This window comes from Protomyctophum bolini, assembly GCF_963924005.1.
Source record: "Protomyctophum bolini genome assembly, chromosome: 15".
In the NCBI taxonomy this organism is placed as follows: domain Eukaryota; kingdom Metazoa; phylum Chordata; class Actinopteri; order Myctophiformes; family Myctophidae; genus Protomyctophum; species Protomyctophum bolini.
This window is the reverse complement of record NC_137876.1, coordinates 36,967,275-36,991,704: the sequence shown is the minus strand read 5'-3', so window position 1 is coordinate 36,991,704 and position 24,430 is coordinate 36,967,275. Positions and strand designations below refer to the sequence as shown.

The 24,430-nt window shown below is 42.6% G+C and overlaps 1 protein-coding gene across 2 annotated transcripts in view; it reads right to left on the bottom strand.

Annotated features, from left to right (window-relative positions):
- cdin1 (CDAN1 interacting nuclease 1) overlaps positions 1-24,430 on the bottom strand; it is a 67,213-nt gene that overhangs the window by 31,498 nt on the left and 11,285 nt on the right. Inside the window, exons 3-11 of one of the 2 annotated variants that reach the window (XM_080783273.1) lie at positions 20,395-20,440; positions 19,135-19,199; positions 17,859-17,919; positions 13,760-13,832; positions 5,652-5,731; positions 4,912-4,961; positions 2,647-2,714; positions 842-907; positions 439-544 (exon numbers count right to left, since the gene is read on the bottom strand). In XM_080783273.1, the coding sequence (XP_080639399.1) occupies positions 439-544; positions 842-907; positions 2,647-2,714; positions 4,912-4,961; positions 5,652-5,731; positions 13,760-13,832; positions 17,859-17,919; positions 19,135-19,199; positions 20,395-20,440 (615 nt within the window). The remainder of the gene's footprint in view (positions 1-438; positions 545-841; positions 908-2,646; positions 2,715-4,911; positions 4,962-5,651; positions 5,732-13,759; positions 13,833-17,858; positions 17,920-19,134; positions 19,200-20,394; positions 20,441-24,430) is intronic. The other variant, XM_080783274.1, reaches the window with a different exon arrangement.

Below are 24,430 nucleotides of genomic sequence, written 5' to 3'. Positions count from 1 at the left end.
AGAGGAGGTAGGACACACTGCAGTGCAGTGTTGGGGTGGAGAGGAGGTAGGACACACTGCAGTGCAGTGTTGGGGTGGAGAGGAGGTAGGACACACTGCATGCAGTGCAGTGTTGGGGTGGATAGGAGGTACATAGGACACACTGCAGTGCAGTGTTGGAGTGGAGGTAAAAAGTGGAAGTTTGGGGTTTGTGTGGCATGGTGAAGGAAGTGGTTAGTTTTGTCATCGAGATATGAGCCGTTTTCCTAACTCTGAGAAAATGACGATGGTGGTTGTGGTCAAAAGAAAAGAGTTTGTAAATGACTGGCAGATTGAGGGCAAACGGTGCTGTGTGGCGCAGTAAAGTCAACTATATGCTTGTTAAAGATAGAACAAAAAGTGTGATATACACCATACTAACAGGAAGAAAAAGTAATTTATAGTTGTACATTAGGTTACCTGTTCCAGTAGCTCCAGAACTGCTCGTTGAGGTACGTCCGATGACTGACATCATCCCCAAATGAGGCTTTGCTCTCAATCCAGTGGACAATGTGTCCTTCCACAGCTTTTTACACAAAGAAACACAACAGCAACCATCAGAACTGTGAGGAATAAACTTACAGAAGCTAGATCTGCAGGGCACAAGTGGCATTTTGGTAGGTAATGGACTTCACAGTTTCTTTCTGCAGTTCACTTAAGAATCAAGCATAATTTGGTTTTACACACACACACACAAAGCTTGACAGTTGAATAATCATATTTGAGAAAACCGTTGAAGGAGTAAAAATCAAAGCTAGTTGAGCTTAGCAGGCAGCTGTTTCAGATGAAATAAAATGTTGACATTTGTAATGGAAATACAAACCAATTGGGACCTCCAGGATAATGTCAGGCGTTTTGTCGTAGCCCTTGGCTCTCAGCTGGTTTTCATCTACAAGGAACAAAGTGTAGCATTTCAACATTTAGCTACAGTACAGCGTTTCTCAGTTACATTCAGAAAATAGTTATTCAGAGCTCACTGGTAGGTATTAGGTAATAACAGGATAACAATGTATGCCTTTACTGCAACAGCTGAACATACACTGGAAATGTCTGTCAAACACATATTCTAGGCTATACTAACCTCACACCTTTTACCAAGGTGGTGATAACAAATCCCCCAGTGTGGGGAAAGCAGAAAACACACAGTAGAGGACAGGAGGCGCAGTGAAACCATTAGCTACATCTGCCACTTATTTGCTGCCACTGCACAAAAGTCTGTAACGCCCAGTTCCGGTGCTGCTATCCAGTTTGCAGTTTGGTTGGGCTTCATAAAGTATAAAACGAGGGGACAAGGTTGGCATTATAGCCCGTGTAAGCCTGACCCCTGCCTGCATGGGCTGCAGCCATTGTCCTTGACTCCTGGCGCGCTTCGGCCATTATCCCTACAACACCTGATTTCTCCATTAAATCTCAGGCTGACCAGGTCATTCAATTCCAGGGGCCTGCCTCTTCGTCTCCAGCCAAGCTCAACTAATGGGGCATGGAGGGGGATCTCTGGGAGGTGGAGAGGAGGTGGTGTGAGCCAGGGGTTGAGAGAGAGAGAGCCGAAGGTCTCAGGAAGGCAGCCAGAGGCCTGTGGTATGGGAAAGGGGTTAGGGTGTGGGGGCTTTGCGGACCCTCTCCTCACACCTACTGGGCTGTTGACATTGTCATGCGGCGCCGATCGCCTTTTTACATCACCTTTGATTAAAATTAATGGCCCGTCCCCACTGTTGGGTAGCTTATTTCCAATCCATTTATCAGACAGGGTGAGGTTGCCTCAGTGGCCCTCTCGCCCCGCGAACTCTGACAGTTTTAGAACAGTCTGCACCACAGCCCTGTAAGAAAGGTCAGCACTTCGGGCCCAAATAAATGATATGGTCTTAATGACAGAGGGAATGACTTTTATCCTTCATCACTCATCTGACCGGGGGGATGCGATGGGATAGGGATGGTGATACAATGGGAAAGGGTAAAAAATTCAGTTTCACAATTTCACACCTGAACACTCTCTACCATGCCTTAGTATTCCTCAATGTAGCTGGTGTGCGAGAGAAAAGAAAATGGGCAGAAAAATATTTGAAAAGTGTTTGTAGGATCTATAAATCCAGCCAGGCAAAAATAAATATTATTCTTGATAAACCCTATATATTATATGCCATATACTGTACAAATGACAAAATAGTAGTGACTGTTCCCTTCACTGAAAGATCTCTTCAATGGTGATATTATACAGAAATTCTTTCCATGTCCATTTGTCCTTCAGTAAGCTAGGGCAAGCAATCAATCATAACACAAAACATGTATCCCAGGAGAAACTGCCCTATTTTGTTCATCTAAGAATAAGAAAAAAAACATACTGGGGATGAAATCTTAGTCGATGTATACATTAGAGCCAAACAAACATCAAGGGCTGCTTTTGAAGACCTTATTTCTTTAAATATTCATTATAGGCTAGCCGCTAGTGGATAAATTAAAAATTCAGGGATATTTGATAACAGTTCCTGGTCGTTAGCCAATCAATGAGAGATAACACCCACTACAATCAGTCATGTCCAGGTTTCCATTTACCTACAGTAGCTTACAAACAGCATGACAAGAAGAGCTTCAGTAGCATGGTGTAAACTAAGGGTCAGAGAGATGGCTTACCTAGAAACGATAGCTTCCTCTCCTCCAGCTTGTCTCGTAGCAGTACTTCATGCTCTTGGCCAATAGCACTGAGGGCATGGAGTCAAGGATTGCAACGTGAAGTGATCTACAATTTATTCCGGTGGTTCTCAAAAAATGTCATGTCAAGTTCATGAAAGGAGCTATACAAATAAAGTTGTATTATTATTAAGGACCCCCACCCCCATTGATATGGATTAGGCTGCTGCCCACCTTTTCTAAATAACCCACAAACTCACACCACCTCGCATCGCTACGTGTTGTGAGCTATTTTGGCTATTTGTATGTATTATATATACACATTTTAGAAAAGTGTTTTAACGGTTTCTCATTTTTGGTGGGGTTGGGCCCCCTGGAACCCTCTCAAGGACCTCATTTTGAGAACCACTGATGAATTCTACATTTTACAGTATGAGACAAATAAAATAAAATATTTAAGCAAACACAAAAGGTTCACCTCAAAAATCGAATGCAGTATAGAATCACACCATTTACCTGTAAAATAGGTTGCTATGGAAACCACAAGCCTAGCTTGCTGTGGCTTGTGGGTTGCTGTGGTAACAATGTTAAGATCGCAGAGTTGAGAAAGTGCATGCTCTTGTGAGTGTGTGTGAAAAAGAGAGATATAATATGGAATAGGTTCCCTATTCCCCATATGTTCTTTCCCAAGCACAGCAAATGTATGTTACCCTATGCATAGCAAAGCCACTGTTAAAACGTTTTCAGGTCAAATTGTAATCAGCTTTTGCTACAAATCTCCTAAGTACATTACCCAAATGAGCAAGACAAAACTTTTAAAGAAAACAGAAGATTGAACAAATGCCAATTTGGCAAAAGGCAAACAGCCCCTGGATTACTCATTCCTCTAAAATATATCAAAATGCTTTTACAATAAATGCCATTCTGAATGAGACATGGCAGCGGTTGCACACATTCTGCATTCGCGAAGGCCAGATATCATATGCATAATTAGCTTTTTTAGAAAAGAAAAAAGATGTAACTCCTGCAGGCAGTATACCACCCACAAATCACTCAAAAGGCCCAGCGATAAATACATGCATACCCTAAGCAGCACACGTGCATCAGAGCCAATTTTCTGATGTGGAGATGGAGGCGTTCCAAAGCAGTGGGGCGGTTATCATGAACTCTCTGTGGCAGAGTGACTGAATGCAATCTGACACTGAAGGGAGGAAGTGTGAAAGAAAGGTAAAGAGAGGGGACGAGGACGGAGGGCAGGGTGGGACAGGGTTGACTGGCTATGAACAGGGGACCCAAAACAGAATCCCCCTCCTGCCACACACATGCAAGCATGCGCAGACACAATGCCACACACACACAAGCATGCGCAGACACAATCTCACACACACACACACACACACACACACACACACACACACACACACACACACACACACACACACACACACACACACACACACACACACACACACACACACACACACACACACACACACACACACACACACACACACACACACACACACACACACACACACACACACACACACACACACACACACACACACACACACACACACACACACAATCGTGGTCTGCTCCCCAGCTGTATAGCTCTAAATAGCCCAGACTTCCAGCCCCACCCTTATGGTCCAAGCCAAGGTAGCAGACAGCAAAGATGTGTGCAAAGATAATAAAGGAAAAATACTGAGAAAGTAATACAGTAAAAGACTGTAAAATGAACTAAACCATTTGGAGATGGTTTATGTTGGAACGTCATGTCAAGAACTCTCCATGGTGCTGATGCAGTTCAGAAAATGTCACAACTAAAAGGCAACAGTGTCACGTGAATCACCGATGATTAATAACCAACACAAATGTGATAAATGTAATTATTACCTTTCCATTTTTCCATTATTTATTCTTTTTTAGGGCCAATGAATGGAAGCATTAGCAAACAAAAGAAATGAGAGTATTATGATCATAATTCCACCAAGGCGTATAAACCAGACCCCCCCAGTGGCATAGAACATTGGACCTGCTTCACTATGTGAACATGGAGATGCATTTAGATTAGTCTCCCCTCCCCTCTCCTCGCTCCCTCCCCCTCCTCCCAGCGCCTTGTAACAGTGATGGCGGGGCGGCAGGCGGGGATGAAACACTTCCTCTGTGAAGCAGAACTTTTATGTCAGGTGAAGCCAGACACATCTCATCCCCTTCAATAGCTCCTCGTCAATTTCAGACTTAAAATTTTATGGGATAGGATACTGTTTGATGCAGTCTACCAGCGGTCCATAACAGCAGTCATTTATTGTGCACTGAAAAATAGGAGGGGGTGTGAGGCATTATTTCGTGCAGGAGGGGGGGGGCTGCACCCGTAACGGGTGCCAGGGAAAACACGAGAGACACCAACCAGCGGATTGGCAGGCATGACCGCCGGCTCTCACGTGGTTTCATCTGCAAACATGAGCCTGACACTGTCTGTCAGACAGGTGGTACAGTAACATTAAGAAACCTGACTATACATGAATTAATTAATTTACAAAGACATGGAAAGGGTAGTGCCACAATCTCCAGGTAAAATACAGCACTGAGTTAGAAGTGTTTGGAAGAAAATCTTGCTTTCTTGATTTTTATTGTGATTTTTCTTTTTTACATAAAATGTATCTGGAAATGTTTCTTTGTTTATAATTATTATTTTATATCATGCAAATATATCGTGTCTTCAGATCCACAATCCACATGTGATTACAGCTTGATAAAGTACAGTGTTTGTCTATTTTGATTTGGAGAATAAGGCGCGATTCATACTCTTATTTTAGAGCCGAATAAAAGTCGGTTCGGCTCTGTAGAGCCTACAATGTGACGTCATTTTTGGTTCGAGGGGGTGGGTACCGTCCTAAAGTCGGCTCTTCGGTGCTACTGAACATTTCTGACGAGCCGAAATCATTTCGGCACTACAGCGCCGAAACAGCGGTAAAATAGGAGTATGAATCTTAGACACTCACCTGGTAGATGTGATTGGCTAGAGTTTGGTTTAGGATTAATGATGGCTCCTTAAGCATGCTGTTGAGGACTGACTTACAGGCTGTGAACAAGACAAGCAGAGGGAGGGGAGAGAGAGAGAGAGAAAGATACACAGTGAGACACACTGCCATGCAAATGGCACCAAACGACATAGTTTGTCTAACCTTTACACATCATGCACACTTTAAGAATGTAACATTGACTGGAGAGCGACAAAGACAGAGTAACAACAGGGAAGATATAGACACTTAAGAGAGGTTTAACATAATTCACCATGCCACTATACGTGTAGTATATCTGCCGTAGTCCATTGGCTGGCTGCTGGAAGCCTATACAGATCTTCCATAGATAAATGTTTCAGTCCAGAGCACATGAGCTCCATGTAGTTTATCTATGTTATGAACGATGACTATTTTGCATCTTTCATCCCCATCCCTGCTCCACTAACATTATAAATCAGCACGCGAGCCCGCAGGATTGATTTCCTAGTACTGCAACAGCAAAAAAAATCCTTAAATCATTTCTTAAAAAGATTTGGATTAAATGGATTGTATCATTGTGTGACGAAATGGTCCAGGCATGCCATTTTAGTGATATACACACACAGTCCTAAAAGGCATTACTGACAATACCAGGAATGTTTCTATTCACATTTCAAGCATGGATGGATGGAGCCTATACTAATACAGCATAGTGCTTCCTCCTAAGCTCTCCTAGCACAGATATAAATGCTAACAACAGGACAGCTAATTTGAAGATTTATAGAAACATATAAGAATAAGGAGTTAAAAGGCTCCCAATGAAATAAAGTCAGCTTAAAGGACTCAGGTCTAGCTTTTATAAGTGCTGACTTGTGATCTATGAGCCTATATTAAATGAACCTTATTTTGAAAAAGACCTTTACTAGAAAACATAAAACCATCAGAACATCCCCTCCTCCTCTGTCTTGTCTTTTTCTCTCTCTCATACATACATTATATATATATATATATATATATATATACACACATACATATACACACACACACACACACACACACACACACACACACACACACATACACACATATACGTATGTATGTATGTATGTATGTATGTATGCATGTACGTACAACCCCTTCGGAAGACTATCAAACCCCCCGGCCGAGTAAGGACAAATACGGCACCACGATACCTCATCTACTCCCCCTTAAGTTGAAATAAAGACGGAAGTGGGTGGAGGGAGATTCGACCTCCGTCAGTGCTAAACCTGATTTATACGTAGTTGCGGCACTGGTGTCATACACCGCAAATAGCAGCTCTACAAGCTCACAACACGCCACGGCGCGACATGCCGTGAGACTGTAGGTGTGACGCTTTCAGTGCACGACAGGATGTGCAACCAAGTATAAATCAGGCACTATAGCCTTCACACTCTGTGTCTTCCATCTTTCTCCACCCTGTCTTCTTGTGGGTCTCTCTCTCCCCGCCTTTCTTGCGCACTCCTCTCCGTTTCTCCCCCAACCCGTCCATGGCCACCCCCTGCCCAACACAACCTCCTCCACTCTCCTTGCAAGGTACTGTACGTGTACATAGCCGTGCTTTGTTTCTTTGCTCATTTTTCTCTGAGATTGGTACCTTCGCACGCAGATCCATACCATGTTCCCTGTGCAGTGCAGGCGGCAGTGAAGAAAGAGGGTTATATTTTCCCCTTGAGTTAGGACACCTCATGACAAATGATAATGGATAATCAATAAAGCGGGAAATATGAGGCAGCAAACTTTATGAAGCCGGGAGAAATATTACTCCCCAACAACACTGGTTTCCCTTAACAAAGTCACTACTCGACTGTGCCTAATAATCTGAAGGAAAATCAAAGGCCCCGAAACCACATCAGCAATATTGGCAACTTATTCCACTTTAATGGCATTTTGATTGATTTTTTCCCCTTCCTAATGGTCGTTTTATAGATTTGACGCTGCTTCTGCAAAACAGTAGTGTGTAATAAACCTCCCTGAAGGCAAACGTTGGCCATTAAAGCTCTTGTCTTACTAGCGCTCATAATTGGAGGTTGACCACCACCACATTCTGGTCTCTCACATAACAAACGCACATGCATTCCTCCAGGTCTAGACTTCTCTCACTCAGTCTGTTCAGGCCTTCAATGTTTTTCTGTAGATGGCCGTGATAAGCGATACGGTTCCCTTCCCTCTTTTGAGGGATGGGGTTAAAAATAGCCATAAAGAGGTGACCTTGGCGCTGACATTGTGGAATTTCAGCCAAGCATTGACCTGATGAAAATGGAAGGCCAGGCCGATAATAAATCAGGCTGCTTTTAAAATGAGTTTACCCTAATGCTCATTCATCACAGGCTGTAATGCCATTTGCAGCGCCTGGATTCGCCGATGTGCGCAAACACCGCAGTAAATAACAACAGGGCCCTTGCATCTCTCGCATCACTGCAGCCTCCGACATGAGCATACATTTATTAGGAGACGCCTCTGCCTTGCATGGCAGCACTAATCCATGCCACCCTAAGCTCTTCCCAGCCACACGCACAGGTCTTTAAATATACACACAAAAAGGCTTTTGCAGAATAGACAACAAAAAGGAAACACGCAAAAAAAAATAAGGAAAGCATAATCTGAGGAGCGCCACATGCAGAGAACAAAGCCCTGCAGCACAACTTCGCACCTTGTAAACATTCGCCAAATTTACTGTAATTGTCCCATGTTGGTATAAATTCTGACTGAGGCATCACATCGTCAACATCTGAACAGCAGGAACACAGTGCAGGGGAATAATAGATGGGGAAACGCTACGCCTCCATTGGGAATTGCTAAAGAAAACAACCAGTGTAAACAACTCACAAAACATCCTTGTGTTAGCCTACTGAATTCATACACACCTACCAAAACAAGATAAGCTGTACATGGGAAGGTAATAGCGACATAACCTTGGCTTGATTTGTCATCCCTTACTTGTGTCATTTGTAACAACTCCTCTTTTTTTCCACTAGGGTGAAAAAGTCATTAACTCAAATACGAAAAAATGGCGAGAAACCTCATTAGACGGCAACATTTGTTGAGGGAGGACCATAATAAACAATAACGGATGACGATCGTTATTGCCCCTGACACTGATGAGCTCCTCTGCAAGTTTGTTTATTAATTAAAAAAACCACTTTTTTTTCTAGGGGTGTGTGTGTGGGGGGGGGGGGGGGTGCATGTGTGTGGGGGGGCAGTTACATCCTCTACACCCCCCCTTGTTTCCATGCTCAAGCCATTGAGCTGTGGCGGGGTGCTCGTTCATCAAACTTCATGGAGCAAGGGAGAGACGGGTCCTGATAATGCGCGCCGCTAAAGCTGATTTTCCATGATGAATCTCGGAGCATATAAATTGGCTAATATCTGAAAACATTTACAGATACTAGAGGAATTGACTACTTGTGGGACATGATGGATGAGGCTCTCAGACGCCGGCCGACAGCTCTGCAAATCTCTGCGGCTGCCTAAAGCCCTCATTTGATTTTCCAATTTACTCCTTTTAAATTTATCCTCCTGTATTGAAAAAAAAGGGGGGAAAAAGGAGATGGGAAAGAGAGAGTGGATGAGTCAGAAGAAGAGGGGGGGGGGGGGGGGGGGGGGTCAGGGGGGTGTTGTGTGTGTGTGTTTTTTTATGTCTGTGGCTGTGTGGTGGTGCTAGTTGATGATATGAGCTGGTATCTCCTGTGAAGGGGAGAAGCCCAGTCCCTGCAGAGGTTACTGGGGCAGAACTGATCTGCTTCCACCTGATTCTCCCTGATAGCAGTGAAATGAGACTTTGTGTGTACATGTGCACTTGTGCACACACGCAAGCACGCACGCACATGCATGTGTGCGTACATAGTAATAGTACTAGGTCCAGGCTAGCTCTGCCATAGAGAGAGGATCCCTAGGTCAGGCCATTAGACTGTGTCGGAGGAGGCTGACTAGAGCTCCTCTGCTGAAAAGGAGTAATTAGTATACTTGTCAAGTGAAGTGCCACGCCGATGCTTACCTCCCCTCCACCCACCCTGGCCTGCACGCATGCTAGCACGCACACACACACACACACACACACACACACACCATGAACCGCAAAGAGACACACGGGCGCGCACATACTCCACTGCTCCTTCCTTACTTCCTCCTTGCTAATGAAGTGCCCTTGCTCTCATTATGTGAAGAGAGACTGCCACACACACACACACACACACACACACACACACACACAATGTGCGAGGGAGGAGAGGGAAGCAGTTTAAGAAGCTGCAGGAGGAAGAACCATAACAGCAACACTAGATACTGAAGCCTGATTTATGTTGATGTAGGGCACCACAAATAGCAGATCTACATGCAAGCAGGTAGATCTGCTATTTTCGGTGCGAAACGCAGCGTGCAACCAAGTATAAATCAGGTATGAGTAAGAGATTCTACTTTTGGAACATAATACTGTATTCAGTTATCGACACCCCTGATCTGCAAAACACAGTGATGTCATTATGAATTCTCTCACAGAACTGAGGGGATCATCATGGGGGACCCCAGTGTTCTCACAGTGCGAACATCAAACGTTAAGACATTTATAACCTTGCCTACGCGGCTTCTGTAAAGGAATGTGACAATAAATCTCAAAAGGCAGCCGAATCACATATAGTTACAAAACACGGAGCAGCAATCTAATCTGCCGTTGGGCCTTGGGAAAATGGAAAAGGTCAAATGGCTTGCAAAATTGCCTTCACCAAAAAAGAAAGGAGGAAAAAAAGAAAGTATGTACAGTATGTCTAAATCTAGAGGCACATCATCAGCTCATGTCAGAGGAAGAATACAGTGAAAGATGAAGCGATAGAAAGATAGAATGAAGCAGCAGGAGCTCCACAAATCTACTTTTTGAAAAGTAACTTCGGTTAGACTCGCAGCGGTTCCCAGACCTTTTTGGCCATGCACACCCTGTTAAACTCCTGGCCTAGCTGACGGCCTGACGCACCCCCCCACATAGAAATATAAATTGCATAAGCTATATAGAGACATATATTTCCTATGTATCCACATATATGCACATATGAACCTGAATATGGACCATATATATGCAGCATAGGCTGCATACTTGCCATATATTGGCATAGTATGTTCATATAATTTACAATAAAACCATAGCACCACCATTAGCCTTTTCATGTCGCGCACCCCCTAGAAGGTGCTTGCTCACCACAAGGGGTGCACGCACCACAGTTTGGGAACCACTGGGTTAGAAAATCAAAACATGGCTGAATATATATAGTTAAAGTGAAGGCCATTGGTGGAGAGATACAGAAAATAAATTATGTCCATCGTATATCCAATCCTCTCCTCTCCCTCCAAGTCATACTATGACTAGAAACACCATATTGTGATATACATGAACCAAGTGATCTTAATACAGCACATAGAAGATGGATACAAAACTGATAATACAGTACTGCAGATACGAAATAACATGGTGTCGCCAAAGTGCGGTACATGACGCCATGTTCGCTGTGGGCTGGTTGTTGTTTGGCATCTCATGGCGAGCGCTCTTACGACTCACCCCCTCCCTGCAACGCAGAACGCAGTCTGCTTTCATGAGACAAGGAGCATTATGGATGTTGATATAATATTCAATACGTGATAAAACTGCTTTGAATGTATTGATTTATTTACATGTGCCACCAGATAAGCTTTCGTCCTGCCTGACTGATGCGCTCTCCAATACTTTACTAGACAAGGGGGGGATGAGTGGGTGGGTGGTGGAAGTAGAGGTGGGGGGAGGGGGTGGGGGGCAGGCAGCAACCAGCCAGCAAAACAAAACAAGGAAAAGACAGAAAACAATTTAAAACTCTGTATTGATCCAGTGCTAGTGATTGTACATATATTCCACAGTCCCAAAGGCCCCATTCCTGTGTCTCTTAAATGCAAAGGGAAAGAGAAGGGGAATAAAAAAAGATGGTGCGAGGCAAAGGCAAGCCGCTCACCCAGTTGGGGGTAATGTCCCTTATATAGAAGTCTATTGATCTGCTCAGTCCGCCTCCCACTGGACACACACACACACACACACACACACACACACACACACACACACACACACACACACACACACACACACACACACACACACACACACACACACACACACACACACACACACACACACACACACACACACACACACACACACACACACACACACACACACACACACACACACACACACACACACACACACACACACACACACACACACACACACACACACACACACACAATGATGGATATGCCTGCCAATAGCACTGAACCAACCTGTTAGCTAATTGCCAGCAAAGACAATTATCCTTGCATTGTTTCATAATGGAAACGCATTACAAAAGTCTAATATACACACAGGGAGATTGGATGATCTGACCGTGGTACCCATGCAGGCAGCATTTCATTGCCACGGGCCACGCAGGTCACTGCTGAGAGCAGAGGTGATGTATAAACAGAACTCACACTCACGGGGCCGCAAGCACCATTGGTTTCTATGGCAGTATATAGTCAAGTCAATATGGTCACAATACAGTTTGGAAATACAGCCATTCCCATGATCAGCCAGGCAATTTCACCAGCACACAATCTATTCAGAGCGACATATTCACGCCCAGCTCCACCATATGGAGATGGAGGGGTAAGTATTCTGCTAGTATCTGAGACTGAACGCTTCTCCTGGGCGAATGTCCTGTACTACAAGCTGCTCAGACTAGTATTTTGACAGGCAGTGGATAACGGTGGGTCCAAAGCAATCACATCTCTGACTTTGACAAATGGCTGTGCTGTGGTGAAGTTGAAAATAACACACATCCACTTTAATCTCTTTCTTGATTAAATCTAAGGCACGTCTTTTCAACATCATGCGATTCCCTCTCAAAAAGCTAGCTACCACACACACACCCCTGTACAATCGTCAGGATGAGTCTGACGAAGTGAAACTGTAGTTATAAGGAAGAGGAAGACAGAGACAGTAAAGATTCATTTCTTTGTCATTCCACATAATTGTTAAATTAATAATAGCATGTAAAAAAAAAAGAAGATAAATAGAAAGTGAAAAGTAATTTTAAATATCAGGACCATAATCATGCCGCCCAAAATAGCACACTTGAGAAAATACCCAGTCATGAGAGAAAACAGATCATCAACCACAACGAACCCGACAATTACTCACACACACACACAATTCCTGGACAATTTCTGTGAAATATTCAAGCAAAAATATTTGTGTCTGGAATCTGGCTCTCCCACAGTGTGTCCATCAGCGCTGCCCAGAAACGTTTGCTTTTTCTGCCACGCTTTCCCCCCTCAACCCAATTTCCTTGGAGGGAGGGAGGGAGGGAGGGAGGGAGGGAGGGAGGGAGGGAGGGAGGGATGGGGTGCAGAAGGTGAGTGAAGAAGAGATGGTGAGGGGTGGGGGACAGATAGTGGTGGTGGGTATAAATACTGTAAGCTGATGAAGTGAGCAAGGCTTGATCCGAACTGTAGCTGAGAGGTGGGTGGTCCTCCCGGCGCTAATTGCCAGTCATGTGCCTGAGGTTGCAGCTAACACAGTAAAATCATCTTGGTTCATTTAACTTTCAACCTGACGTACAGATTTGGGGAAAGTTATTATAGTTAAAGATTTTGTTATACAAGCTCAACACGTCGCTATGTGACACACTGTGAGCATGTAGAATTGTAGATAATCCGTTTTTAGCTTTTTGTCATACGGTGAAGTATATTAGGAATAAGTCGGTGGTACGCAAGAATCGCAACCAATGGAACTAATGCAATATACTTTAAGTTCTTATTTATTGGTATCACTTTTTAATATTAATCCAACTCGCACCCCACAGGTTGAGAACCACTGGCTTAAGATTGTAAAAATGCACTCTCAGGGTTAAATTAACAGAGGATTTCACTGCCTACAACTGAAAGTGGTCTGTCTCTCATTAGGCTTGGACAGGCTGAAGATACACCATCTTACGGTGGGGCAAATTGTTACAATTAAGACTGAGAGGAGGGGATGATGACGAAGACAGTGAGGCAAACAGAAAGGTGTTACTCACCGACTTCACCCTCCTGCTCCTGAAGGAACCTGTCCAAGATGAGACGAGCCATCAGTGCTGGGGACAGGTCCACCTGGACACAGATTGAGCAAGGAAAAGGAATAGTCGAATTAGGCCTAATAAAAGCCAGGCAATGGCTTCAATAGAGAGTTGGAAGGTTATCTCAAAATGGAGACGGTTTAGAACACCTATTCTCCTGTAGAGAATGGCGCCATTGTGAGACCTTCAGAATAACTCCCACATATCCAGTTTGAATGGAAGTGTGAACATGTTTCAAAGAGATTTCAAACAGCTCGAAAATTACGCCAGTGAAATAACACAGCCAGTCAAGCCCTATAGGCTGATGTCACATAGCTTAGATAATAATGATTCTAATGGCTCCAAATTATATTGTCCCGTTTCAAAACCTTGACCCAACTTTCGACGAGCCCCTGCGCAAATTGGTCTTTTTTGAGCCTTGCTTTGCACTAACCTTTCCCACAGGAACAAGAGAACGGTTATTATGTAGCCAAGCTATACAGCCCAAATGCCTTCACCTCTGTCAAGACCAAATAGAAGACGGTAGTCTCTCATCTCATAAGAAAAGCAGCATAACAATATTGCCCAGGCTCCAGACACTGAAGAGCCTTAATCGTAGGACGATTATTAAGGAAAGAACCAGCAGGACATACCAGAGGGACTGAGGAAAATGCAATCTGCAAGACGAAGGGGAGGACCTAAGACTTCAGTATTTTTTGAACAATTGAGAGGTGAAGTGCTCGTTTGGAGATCAGGGAGAAGTCATGACAGAGAGATGAGCAGTAATTATGTTTGCTACTTTCCGGACTGATTGAGTCACACCTTGCTGACTGTACAGTGTAGAATCAGCTAACCAACGTCCTAAGCCAAAACCCTATCCTAAACATTCCTTCCAATTTCCCATAGTTCAGACTATAATAAAATACTATGCAAGGAGATGATGTATTTTATTTGGCCGATATTGGCCTATCGGCGTATACATTATCAGATAAAATGTGCATATATGAAAACTGAGAGAAAGAGACAAAATATCGGTATCCAAATGTATTACTCCATATGGGTCAGGCTCTACTGTAGCTAGCACAATACAATACAATTCAATTTACAGCCAAGAAAACAGAGTCTAATAAGACTACATCTACACTATGTATACAGCATGCATGGTGTTTGACTGAAACAATTTCAACATTGTATCTGGGCTTTGTCTAAAAACAATATTATATGCAAATAGAAAATACATGAAACGACTCCCTGCTATACTAATTACTTACAAAATCCCACAGCCTCTTATAACTGTTGAGGGAACAGGAAAAAAATGAATGAAAAAAAGACCCTAGCAGACTTTGCCTTTCCGGGCTACTTCATTATGAAACACAACGTTCTTGGAGCCGAGAACATTTTTTCTCTTGTTAGCATAATTGGGGACCAAAAGTGGATTTGCCCTCAGCCTGTAGTGAGATTGGAGTGTTTTATCTTTCCTGTGATGCATCATGGTAGTGCTGGAAGCTGAGGAAGCTTTCCGTCTCCACACAAAAGTATTTTCCACTAGCGGTCCAATTTGTTAACATCTCCATAATATTGCATGAACACGGCAGCTTACAGAAAAAGGCCAAACATGTCCATAATTATTACGGGGTGAACAGACATCATCTTCATCTTCATTAAGACCTCATCTGCAACAGCAAGCCTGAGTTAGCTTACGTAGCCCGCAGCTAAAGCGCGCTCCTTTCTCTGTTGTGAAACCTCCTCCCTTTCTTTCTCTCGCCTTGGTTCATCCCTCTCTGTACTCGTTTCCCTGTGCTCCATTCACACCTCTGGATAACAAGAGAGCGTTGCATCCCAAGTAACCCACATCAGGGCTGACACATGAGAAATGGCGACATTACCATTGCCGGCCCATTCTGAATAAGGACTACCTGATTAGTTCAGGTACTTGCGTCTCCCTAATTTTCATATTAATCATGAGTCCATCTCGCTTTTCAAGTCAGATCGCAGCACTTGGCGAGTTTAACATGTGACTAAGACTCACAGGCGCTTGAACACCCACTGAAAATAATTACTGTTCAGTGAAAACTCTGGTCTGGGTTTTATTAGAACTCCAATGCTAATGGTTGTCACAGGCGATCTTACTGCCCCTGGCCTAAAGCATGCATGTTTAACTGACCTTTACATGAAACACCACATAAAATATACAAAAAATAGCAACTTTATCCTTTGGAATCCATATTCATAGTAGTTATGGGGGGTCAAAAAAAGAAAATCCATGAATAGTTCTCATCATTGTTAATCATTTCCCCCTGTTGGAGATATATTGTCTCATAAAGGGCTGAAACTACATCAATTAGCTGTCTGGGAGACCATGAGTGCTTGGTTTAAATGTTAAGTAGCGTATTAAAATGACAGTTAAATGGTTCATAGACAGTTATCTCTGAGCGCAGTTTAATCCTTTGGAAGAAAAAAAATCATATGTCAATTAAATGGAGAATGAGTAATGACAGTTAGCTTTGAGGTGTCACTGATGCATGCAAACTATTCTGATTTCAGATTAGACCGAGAAGCCCGTTATCTCATAGGCTCATTTAAATATAGAACAAAAAAACAAAACAAAAAAACATTAAATTGACATTTAACCCATTCTGACCGGGCACCCATTTTGGTGTTAGCATCATGTTATGCTTTACCTATTGAAAAATAGCAGATCTACAAGCTCATATCGCGCCACCGAGTGGCGCGATACGAGCTTGTAGGTCTGCTATTTTTGAAAAATTCGAAGAACGACTGACATTTTTAGAATCTGATCTCAGGTCAGAATGGGTTCATCAGACCAGTGTGTGTCCAGTGGAAACCTCGTATGAATCTGATCTCAGGTCAGAATGGGTTAAATGTTGAGAAAGGGAAATGTAGCTATGTCAAACAGTTCAAATAAAAGGACCCCCCACACACACACAGAAATATATACAGTAACAAATAGATGTATACATACAGATGTATACATTACATACACAACAACTTAACCAGCACATTATAATCTTAAAGGATATTATATCATATAGCAGATCTACAAGCTCTACATGCTTCACGATGCGATGAGTTGTGAGCTTGTAGATTGGCAATTTTTGATTACTTTTGTATTTATTTCTTATATCAACACAAGAAGATATAAAAAAACCTTCTCGATACCTGCAAGATTAAGTCAGTAAATGGTTCAAAATATCGGTTTCGATACATTTTCAGGTAATTGCCCACCCCTATATACTAGTCACCAATGAGTAGATTAAAGCTGATAATATGCATCAGCTTGGCCAGGGGTGTCATGAGTCCAAAGGGATTTTTTTATTGGTCCATTTTTAACGCATCCGAATAAATGAAGGAATCAAACTGGGTCAGATTGGATTGAAAAAAGGTACGCACCACCACATCCACTCGCCACATCATCGGTGTGCAAGGGGACATAGAAAAGCATGGGATCGTAATAAATGTTTTCCGTTCGATTTTTACACGCAAATAAAATGGGCTCTGTAAGCAAGGGGCTTAACAGTTAACCACCCAAACACCCCACACTCGTCTTTTTGAGTTATCGGTATGGCTCTCAGTAACCTGGCCTTTTATAGACTTTGTGCTGCAAAAAGAATATCTCAAAATGCTACTAATACATCAAGAAAGAATGGAAACCCTAAACTGAGCCGCTGTGATGAAGTGAGGAATTGACCACTGACCCTGCCATCACCTGTCCGCAGTTTGCAGTCGAGAACATCAATTTGGAAAATTACATAATAAAAACACCAAAAGTATTTTCACATCTGCCTAAAGGACGCGAGACCTAATTACATTAAATAATTGATAATAGAGCGGACCATTTGACCAATTTCCATAATCACTAACAGACAAGGGTGGGGGTGGAGGTGGAGGGTGGGGGGCGTTCATAAAACTGCAGCCAGCTCTTTGAGTAAAGGGCATTGTATTATTATTTTTTTAAGACAAATTTGTTATGCACTTTCAATGGAAAATAAAGTAAATGCTGACGCAGGCGAAATACTTGAAGTGAACCAAAAAGGACAAAGGAAAGAGGTCACGCCATTACCTCATTGGCCAACTCCAACAGGACAGGGGCAGTGGGACGTGCCTTGGCTTCAGTCAGATACCTTCATTAGAACAAAGAACAACAACAACAGCAGAGAGTTAAAAAAAAAAAACATGGCCCACAAAAGGCAGACAGAAGGGGAGAGGGGACTTGATCAGGCCAGCCAAGACATGTTAATGTCCCTGATGACTTTGCCCTAGGTGGCATATGGCTGGCTTGGTGCGGTTTAAACAACACTGCTTGGTGAGCTTCAGATTTCCTTCAAGCCAGACAAGCATATCGTCACTGTCTGGTGGAAACCCTGTATCTCCAAAACCGTTACCTTTCAGGAACTGCTGTTCAAATGGATCCATTGTAGTCATCTTTTAGTCACAAGCTCTTGCTAATATTTTTCAGTGGTTAAAGATCTAGAAAACCCACAGACACACTTAACTACTTTCAACCTGGTGTCCCTGTATTTAGTAATTATGAGCAAAAACAAAAAAAATGTTTTCAATATAGCAGATCTACAAGTTCAGAATGGTTGCAATGCAATGCATTCTGTGCTTGTAGATAGGCTATTTTAGCTACCTTTGCGGAACACTGTCATAAGTATAAAAGTAAAAGTATAAAATAGGGCATTGATGAAAAAGCATAAAAATATGAGATATGGAGATACAAGGTTTCTCCCCAACAGCAACAATATGATAGTTAGTTAACCCCCACTGCCCAAAAAGGCCTTTCTCCCCTCGCCAACAAAAACGCAGCTGCCCTCAGATCTTACCCAGATCATCTCTGAGGTTTGCCGTTATAAGTGGATTACAAGTGCATTATCCAGCCTCAGATCCACAGAACAATGGCTTAATAAGCAAGATAAAGCCTAATTGTCATATGCAAAGAAGCTTTCTCCCCCAACAGCCTGTTTATAATTTTTGTTATTCATTCATTAAGTGAATTAAGGATAATCAGCCCATCATAAGCCTGCATAAGGCAAATGTCCCCATGCCATTTATGTTGGTATTTACCTAAATGTTCTTCTTCACTTTGACATGGAGAACAAAGCGGTAGCTTTGTGAGGGCTAAGCAGGTGCAAGTAGAGGTCTGGAAGGAATCCTGTGGGTGGTGATTTGTTTGGAGGAGATTATATCTGTCATGGTTGCCCACCTACTCCCAACCCTGTCCACTTCCTGTCACATGACTTTAGCAATTCCCTTCTTTAGAGAGGGAAAGCGGGAGACAGCGTGCGTGCGTGCGAGCGAGGGAGTGAGCGAGAGAGAACAACACAATAGAGTAATACCTTTGATAGTAGCTCTCAATGACCTCTGGGAAGTGGTGTCTTGACATAGTTCTCTTGATTCTTTTCTGTATCAAAAAGCATATACAGTCACAAAATTAAGCACATAGTAAAATGCCCTGTGATAATTTAACTGGGTGTATAAATAGACCCAACATGAAAATGGGTAAAAATGGGTATGCTCTCAGAAGATTTACACTGAGGACTTCTCTGTGAAAATACATATTTTTTATAATACCAATTATAATATAGAGATGTTCTGTAAATAATAATATTATTATTAATAACAAGAATAATAATAATATATATGTCATATATAATAATGTTTCATTGCAGTGTTGTTTAGCCTGAGGCAAAAACACAATGCTTTTCCTGTACCCCTGAACATAATGCCAGAGTTGTTCAGTCTAGAAAGCTTTATTGTATATGAACAGGCAGAAGAGAGCCTGGGTCATAGTAATTTAATTTCAATAAGTTTGCCCAGGGTCAAAGTGAGTCAAGGCAACCTTGTTCAACGCCCGCACCCCCACTCCTCTGTATTCAAACCTTGTATTCATTTCCCCCTTTTCGATCAAACAATGACCCCATTTCACATCCCGCACACCCTGACAACATATTTCCATGCAATTCAATTGCCATCTTAAGTGAAAGGGGGGAGGATGATAGAGGATAGAGGAGAAGAGCATTGGTTAAAAAACAACTTATTTAAAAACTACTACACACAAAAAAAATGTAATTCCGCAGAGACGGGTGGTGTGAGTGACACCTGTCACGAGGATGATAAATGACTCCATTTTCTGCCTGTGCTGCCTTCTGCCACTGGCGGCAACGGCCATTTATCATCATCTGCTGTCAGCCGTGGAAAGCAGCAGTGACAGTGCGAGTCAGCAAACATTTAGCACACGCAGCCGCACTACACGGGGAAATTATTATTGTCAGAATAATAATGGTTTAGCATAATTTATTACAGGTCCACCAAATAAGCAGGGGCTAGATGTTATTAGACAGATGGATGGGAGCGCTTGGCAGACATCCACTGAGACGCAGGCAGGCAAGGGCCCACAACGTGAGTACGGTACGTGGAGGGAGGGAGTGGGGAGGGAGGGAGGGGGCCGCAAGGTAAAGGGGTGCATGGGTGGGGGTTGAGGGGGGGCATCCTCCGAACCAATCGGAGAGCTGGCAGTTCAATTACAAAGAAATAAAGGGACATTCATCATTCAATTAGGCACCTGTCAGGGCTCACAAAGGAAGAAAACTTCTAACCTGGTACTCCAGGGAGAAGATGCTCAGAAGAGTGGACTGCGAGTGACTGGAACAAATAAAAGAAGGACAAAGTTAATTACCAGAGTGCATTGCACAGAGACAAAAGGGAGAGGGGGGAGCTTCAAAGCTGGGGCCGGCTGCCCTGTAATCTAAAAGAACATGAAAACAAGTGTGGCAAAGTTGTTCCAGATGAACACCTCCGACAAAGGATTCCTGCCGCTATGGTCTGGGGGTGGGAGAAAGGGGGAGGTTGCGTGTGGTATGAGATGAGAGAAAATAAAGCTAGCTGGGGATCTCTGCCCCACCCCCCGAATTCACTCACATCACTTCCATCACCTTCTCTGCCCAAAGTAGATCATCAACACATTTTTTGCCGATGTAAAACCGCACGAAAGCAGTAAGAGTCATAACATGGCAAATGCAACAAAATGGAAGAGAAAGCAAATGTAGGTAAATAATTGATAGGGTTCAATTCCATTAGCTGACTGTGACTGCACTCAGTGGCAATGGTGAAATACACAGTAAAATCTGTAGTGTTAAATTAGCTCAAAATTAGTGCGCAAATTTCAACAAGCAACATTTAGGGATCAATTTGGTTACAGAAGCCAGGCAAATTAACACTAAGGATTTTGTACTGAGGATTCTGTACGGCGTGCTCTTTTGGGAGGCGTTTCCCTTATGAATAAGGGCTAAACAATGTTTATATTAAAGGGCACAATACTGTTACTGTATGTGTGTGGAGGTGAGGTAGGGAGGGAGGGGTACAATAGATAGGAGAAAGTTTGCCTCCTTCACTGTCAGTGCTGGCATATGGGACGTTCTGGAACGCTCCCACTGCAACTGATGGGCTTTGAAAATGGAAACTTTCACTGCAGGAAGCTGGGACTCCCAGGAGTCGGTCAATTCCATGGGTTGCCATAAGCTACATTCATCTCCAGCTCCAGTCAATGTCAAACACCTGGCAGAGCAGGGAAACCTGGAAAACAGGCGTCTCCGATGGGGATTCACAGCTCCACCGGTGGAGCCCCCCCGTTCCCCTCACCCCAACCCCTAACGCTTCCTTTGAATTGAAAATAGTTAAAGCAATGTCGGATTTCCTTCTAATTGGATGGTACATAGACCCACCCCACATATTTACAAAAGAATTTAGGAATGCATTGGGAGAGCGCATACAAGACTCTGTGATGGCCTCCAGTGGCTTTGTGTCTCTATATACTGCTCTCAGTACATTTGATTGTTAAACTTAATGGACTTTTCTTTACAAGTCACCTGAGAGTGGTATGTAAATAGTGACTAGGAGCCCCAGCTTCCTATCTACATTGAAATATTGAGTCCATATAGGCTTTCCACATCAATCACAGTAAACCATGAAATGACCGTGCGACATGTAAACAAAGACAGCAAAATCTCAGGAATCAATTTTTGTCTGGAGTCTCAGTCTGAGACCATATCTTAATAAAAGGCACTTCAACCACTGGAATAGTTTAGCAGTTTATAATAACCGAAGCCCAACAAAGCCCCCATGTTAGCTTCTCCAGATGTCTGCTGTAAACAGTTTTACTGCTCTGGCTACAAAGCAGCTAATGCTCGACAATTCAAAACCCCGGAGCTGCATGGCCCCTTGTCATATGGATGTGTACCGTCAACCACCCAGCAATGAGCAAAGTTAGAAAACGTGACGGGGAAAAAAATAACAAAACAAAAGTAAAAAGAAAATGTTTGAAGTGCAAAAAAGAAAAATATCTCTAAGAAAACACTGCAACCTCAGCGTTAATTTACAATGATACATAGGGACTGAGGGGCCACTGCAATTAAGTGTGCCATTAAATGGTCGACTGTCAACATGTGGACACTTAAGGGAGAAAAAGAAAATCTTCTTCCCCACTTCAACCTTGCACCTGAGCATTTCACCAACATTACAGCATTAAGCCTGATTTATACTTTGTTGGACACCGGTGTAGCGCATGGAATATAGCCGATCTACAAGCTCACAATGCGCACCAGCACGTCGCGTTGTGAGGTTGTACATTGGCTATTTTTTGCATTATTGTTCGAGTGGGACCCCCACCTTCCCCCTGTCGGAACAGACATCTGTTAGGTTTTAAATGGATTACTCTGTATAATGAGCATGATTACTGCCTAATTGCTAAATCTTTACCCTGTTAAGTTTAAAGGAACATAAACTGCTCTTAATATCTAGGAAAACATATCTGTTTCAAACAGTGCAAAATTTTAAAGGACTTTTGTTTTTCTTACTTGCCCCGATTCTGCTTTTCACTCAACATCAAAAATTACATGGAAAAAAATTACAAAGGCATCTAAATAATTACTTGAATTACTTGGTTATATATCAGGACTTTTAAACAAAAAAATAAAGAGAGAGGGAGAGAGAGAGAGAGAGAGAGAGAGAGAGAGAGAGAGAGAGAGAGAGAGAGAGAGAGAGAGAGAGAGAGAGAGAGAGAGAGAGAGAGAGAGAGAGAGAGAGAGAGAGAGAGAGAGAGAGCGCAAAGAAGATGAGTGCAGCTGATAACTGGATCGAAACCAAGGGTTGTCTGGGTTTTATAGAGTCTGTCAAGTTTTACACTGTGGCCATATTGTATAATGCCCCTTTTCCATTTAACAGACATTAATAGTAAGTTATTGCAGGCTTTACATTAATGTATATTCAACCTGTGCTCTCCTGGGCACAGTCTGCTCAATCCACGCTAAAATATGGAGCCACGTGCAGAGTCTTACTAAAGCAATCTGATCTTCTTGCCTGCTGAACAGTAGCATTATATTTCCAATGTAATTCATCTCCGCTCTGCTTCATAATGTGGGGATTTAGGGGTTCTATTCTAACGGAGTGATAATGGATAAATTAAAATGAAAAACACTCTGAGCAGAACGGTCAGGCTCTGTATATATCAAGTATTATATTATGCTAAGACTTAAGGAAGTTAACATAAAAGAAGCTAGATTTACTGCTAGATAACGAGGTTGTAGTGACAAACATCTTTAACATTCTTTGCCGATTCCTTTAAGTAATTCCTTTTAAAGTTGCAATCCTCACTGTCGCAATCCACAGGCAGAAGCCCCCCTTCAAATTGTTTCAACATGGATACAAAATAAATGAATAAAAATGTATTATTCTCTTAAATTATTATGGACTCTTATTTCAGACATTAAGTTCTTAGATAATAAAAACCAACCTGATTTCAAAAATAAGCTGTGGCTATCATATTCTATTCCATATGCCTATATGTCAGGCCAAGGACCCATAGCTGAGAGAGGGATCCCCCACTATATATTGCATTTGTGTTAAATGTGTGTTTTCATACATTTAACCACTTAAACACTTAAGACTTTGTAAACTTGACCTTTGGCTCGGTGCTTGGTCTGCTCTTTTTTCCTTGTTTAATGCAAAAAAAAAGTCACCCCCCCCCCCCCCCCAGTATCTCTGAGGACCTCCTAAGAGGCTAACTGTTAACAGCATCTATTCTAGGTTATAGCAGTACTGTATGTGAGTTTTCCTGAGGCCTGACTGCACTGTTGATAATCAGAGATAAAGCCTAATTACTTTGTCTAGATAAGACGGTCAGATAAGGAGCCTATCTGTCCCTGTCCTTAGTTTATCTAGTCACTGGAGTGAACACAGCTAAAGTCTTTTAACCTAACAAACAACACACATTAACTGACCAAACAAGACTGCACTGGTTGTGAGGTGTCAAAAAATAAAACCTAATTTACAAAAGCATGTACTGTACTTAATCGGTCTGGCCAACAGTGTTAATTTTGACAGCACATTTGATTTAGTTTTAGTATAGTTTTAGTCGACTAAATCTATAGTTGATTTTCTCTACAAACAAAATATTTTGGCGGGCCTTGATGGCTGATTTTACACTTGGTTGCGCTCTGAAAATAGCCGGTCTTCAAGTTCACAACAAATTGACAATATATTTAGTCTTAGTCATCATAGCTTAGTTTTTGTTTAGCTTTTATTTCGTTTTAGTCAGTGAAAAAAGGTAGTCGACGAATATAGTCGACAAAATGAACA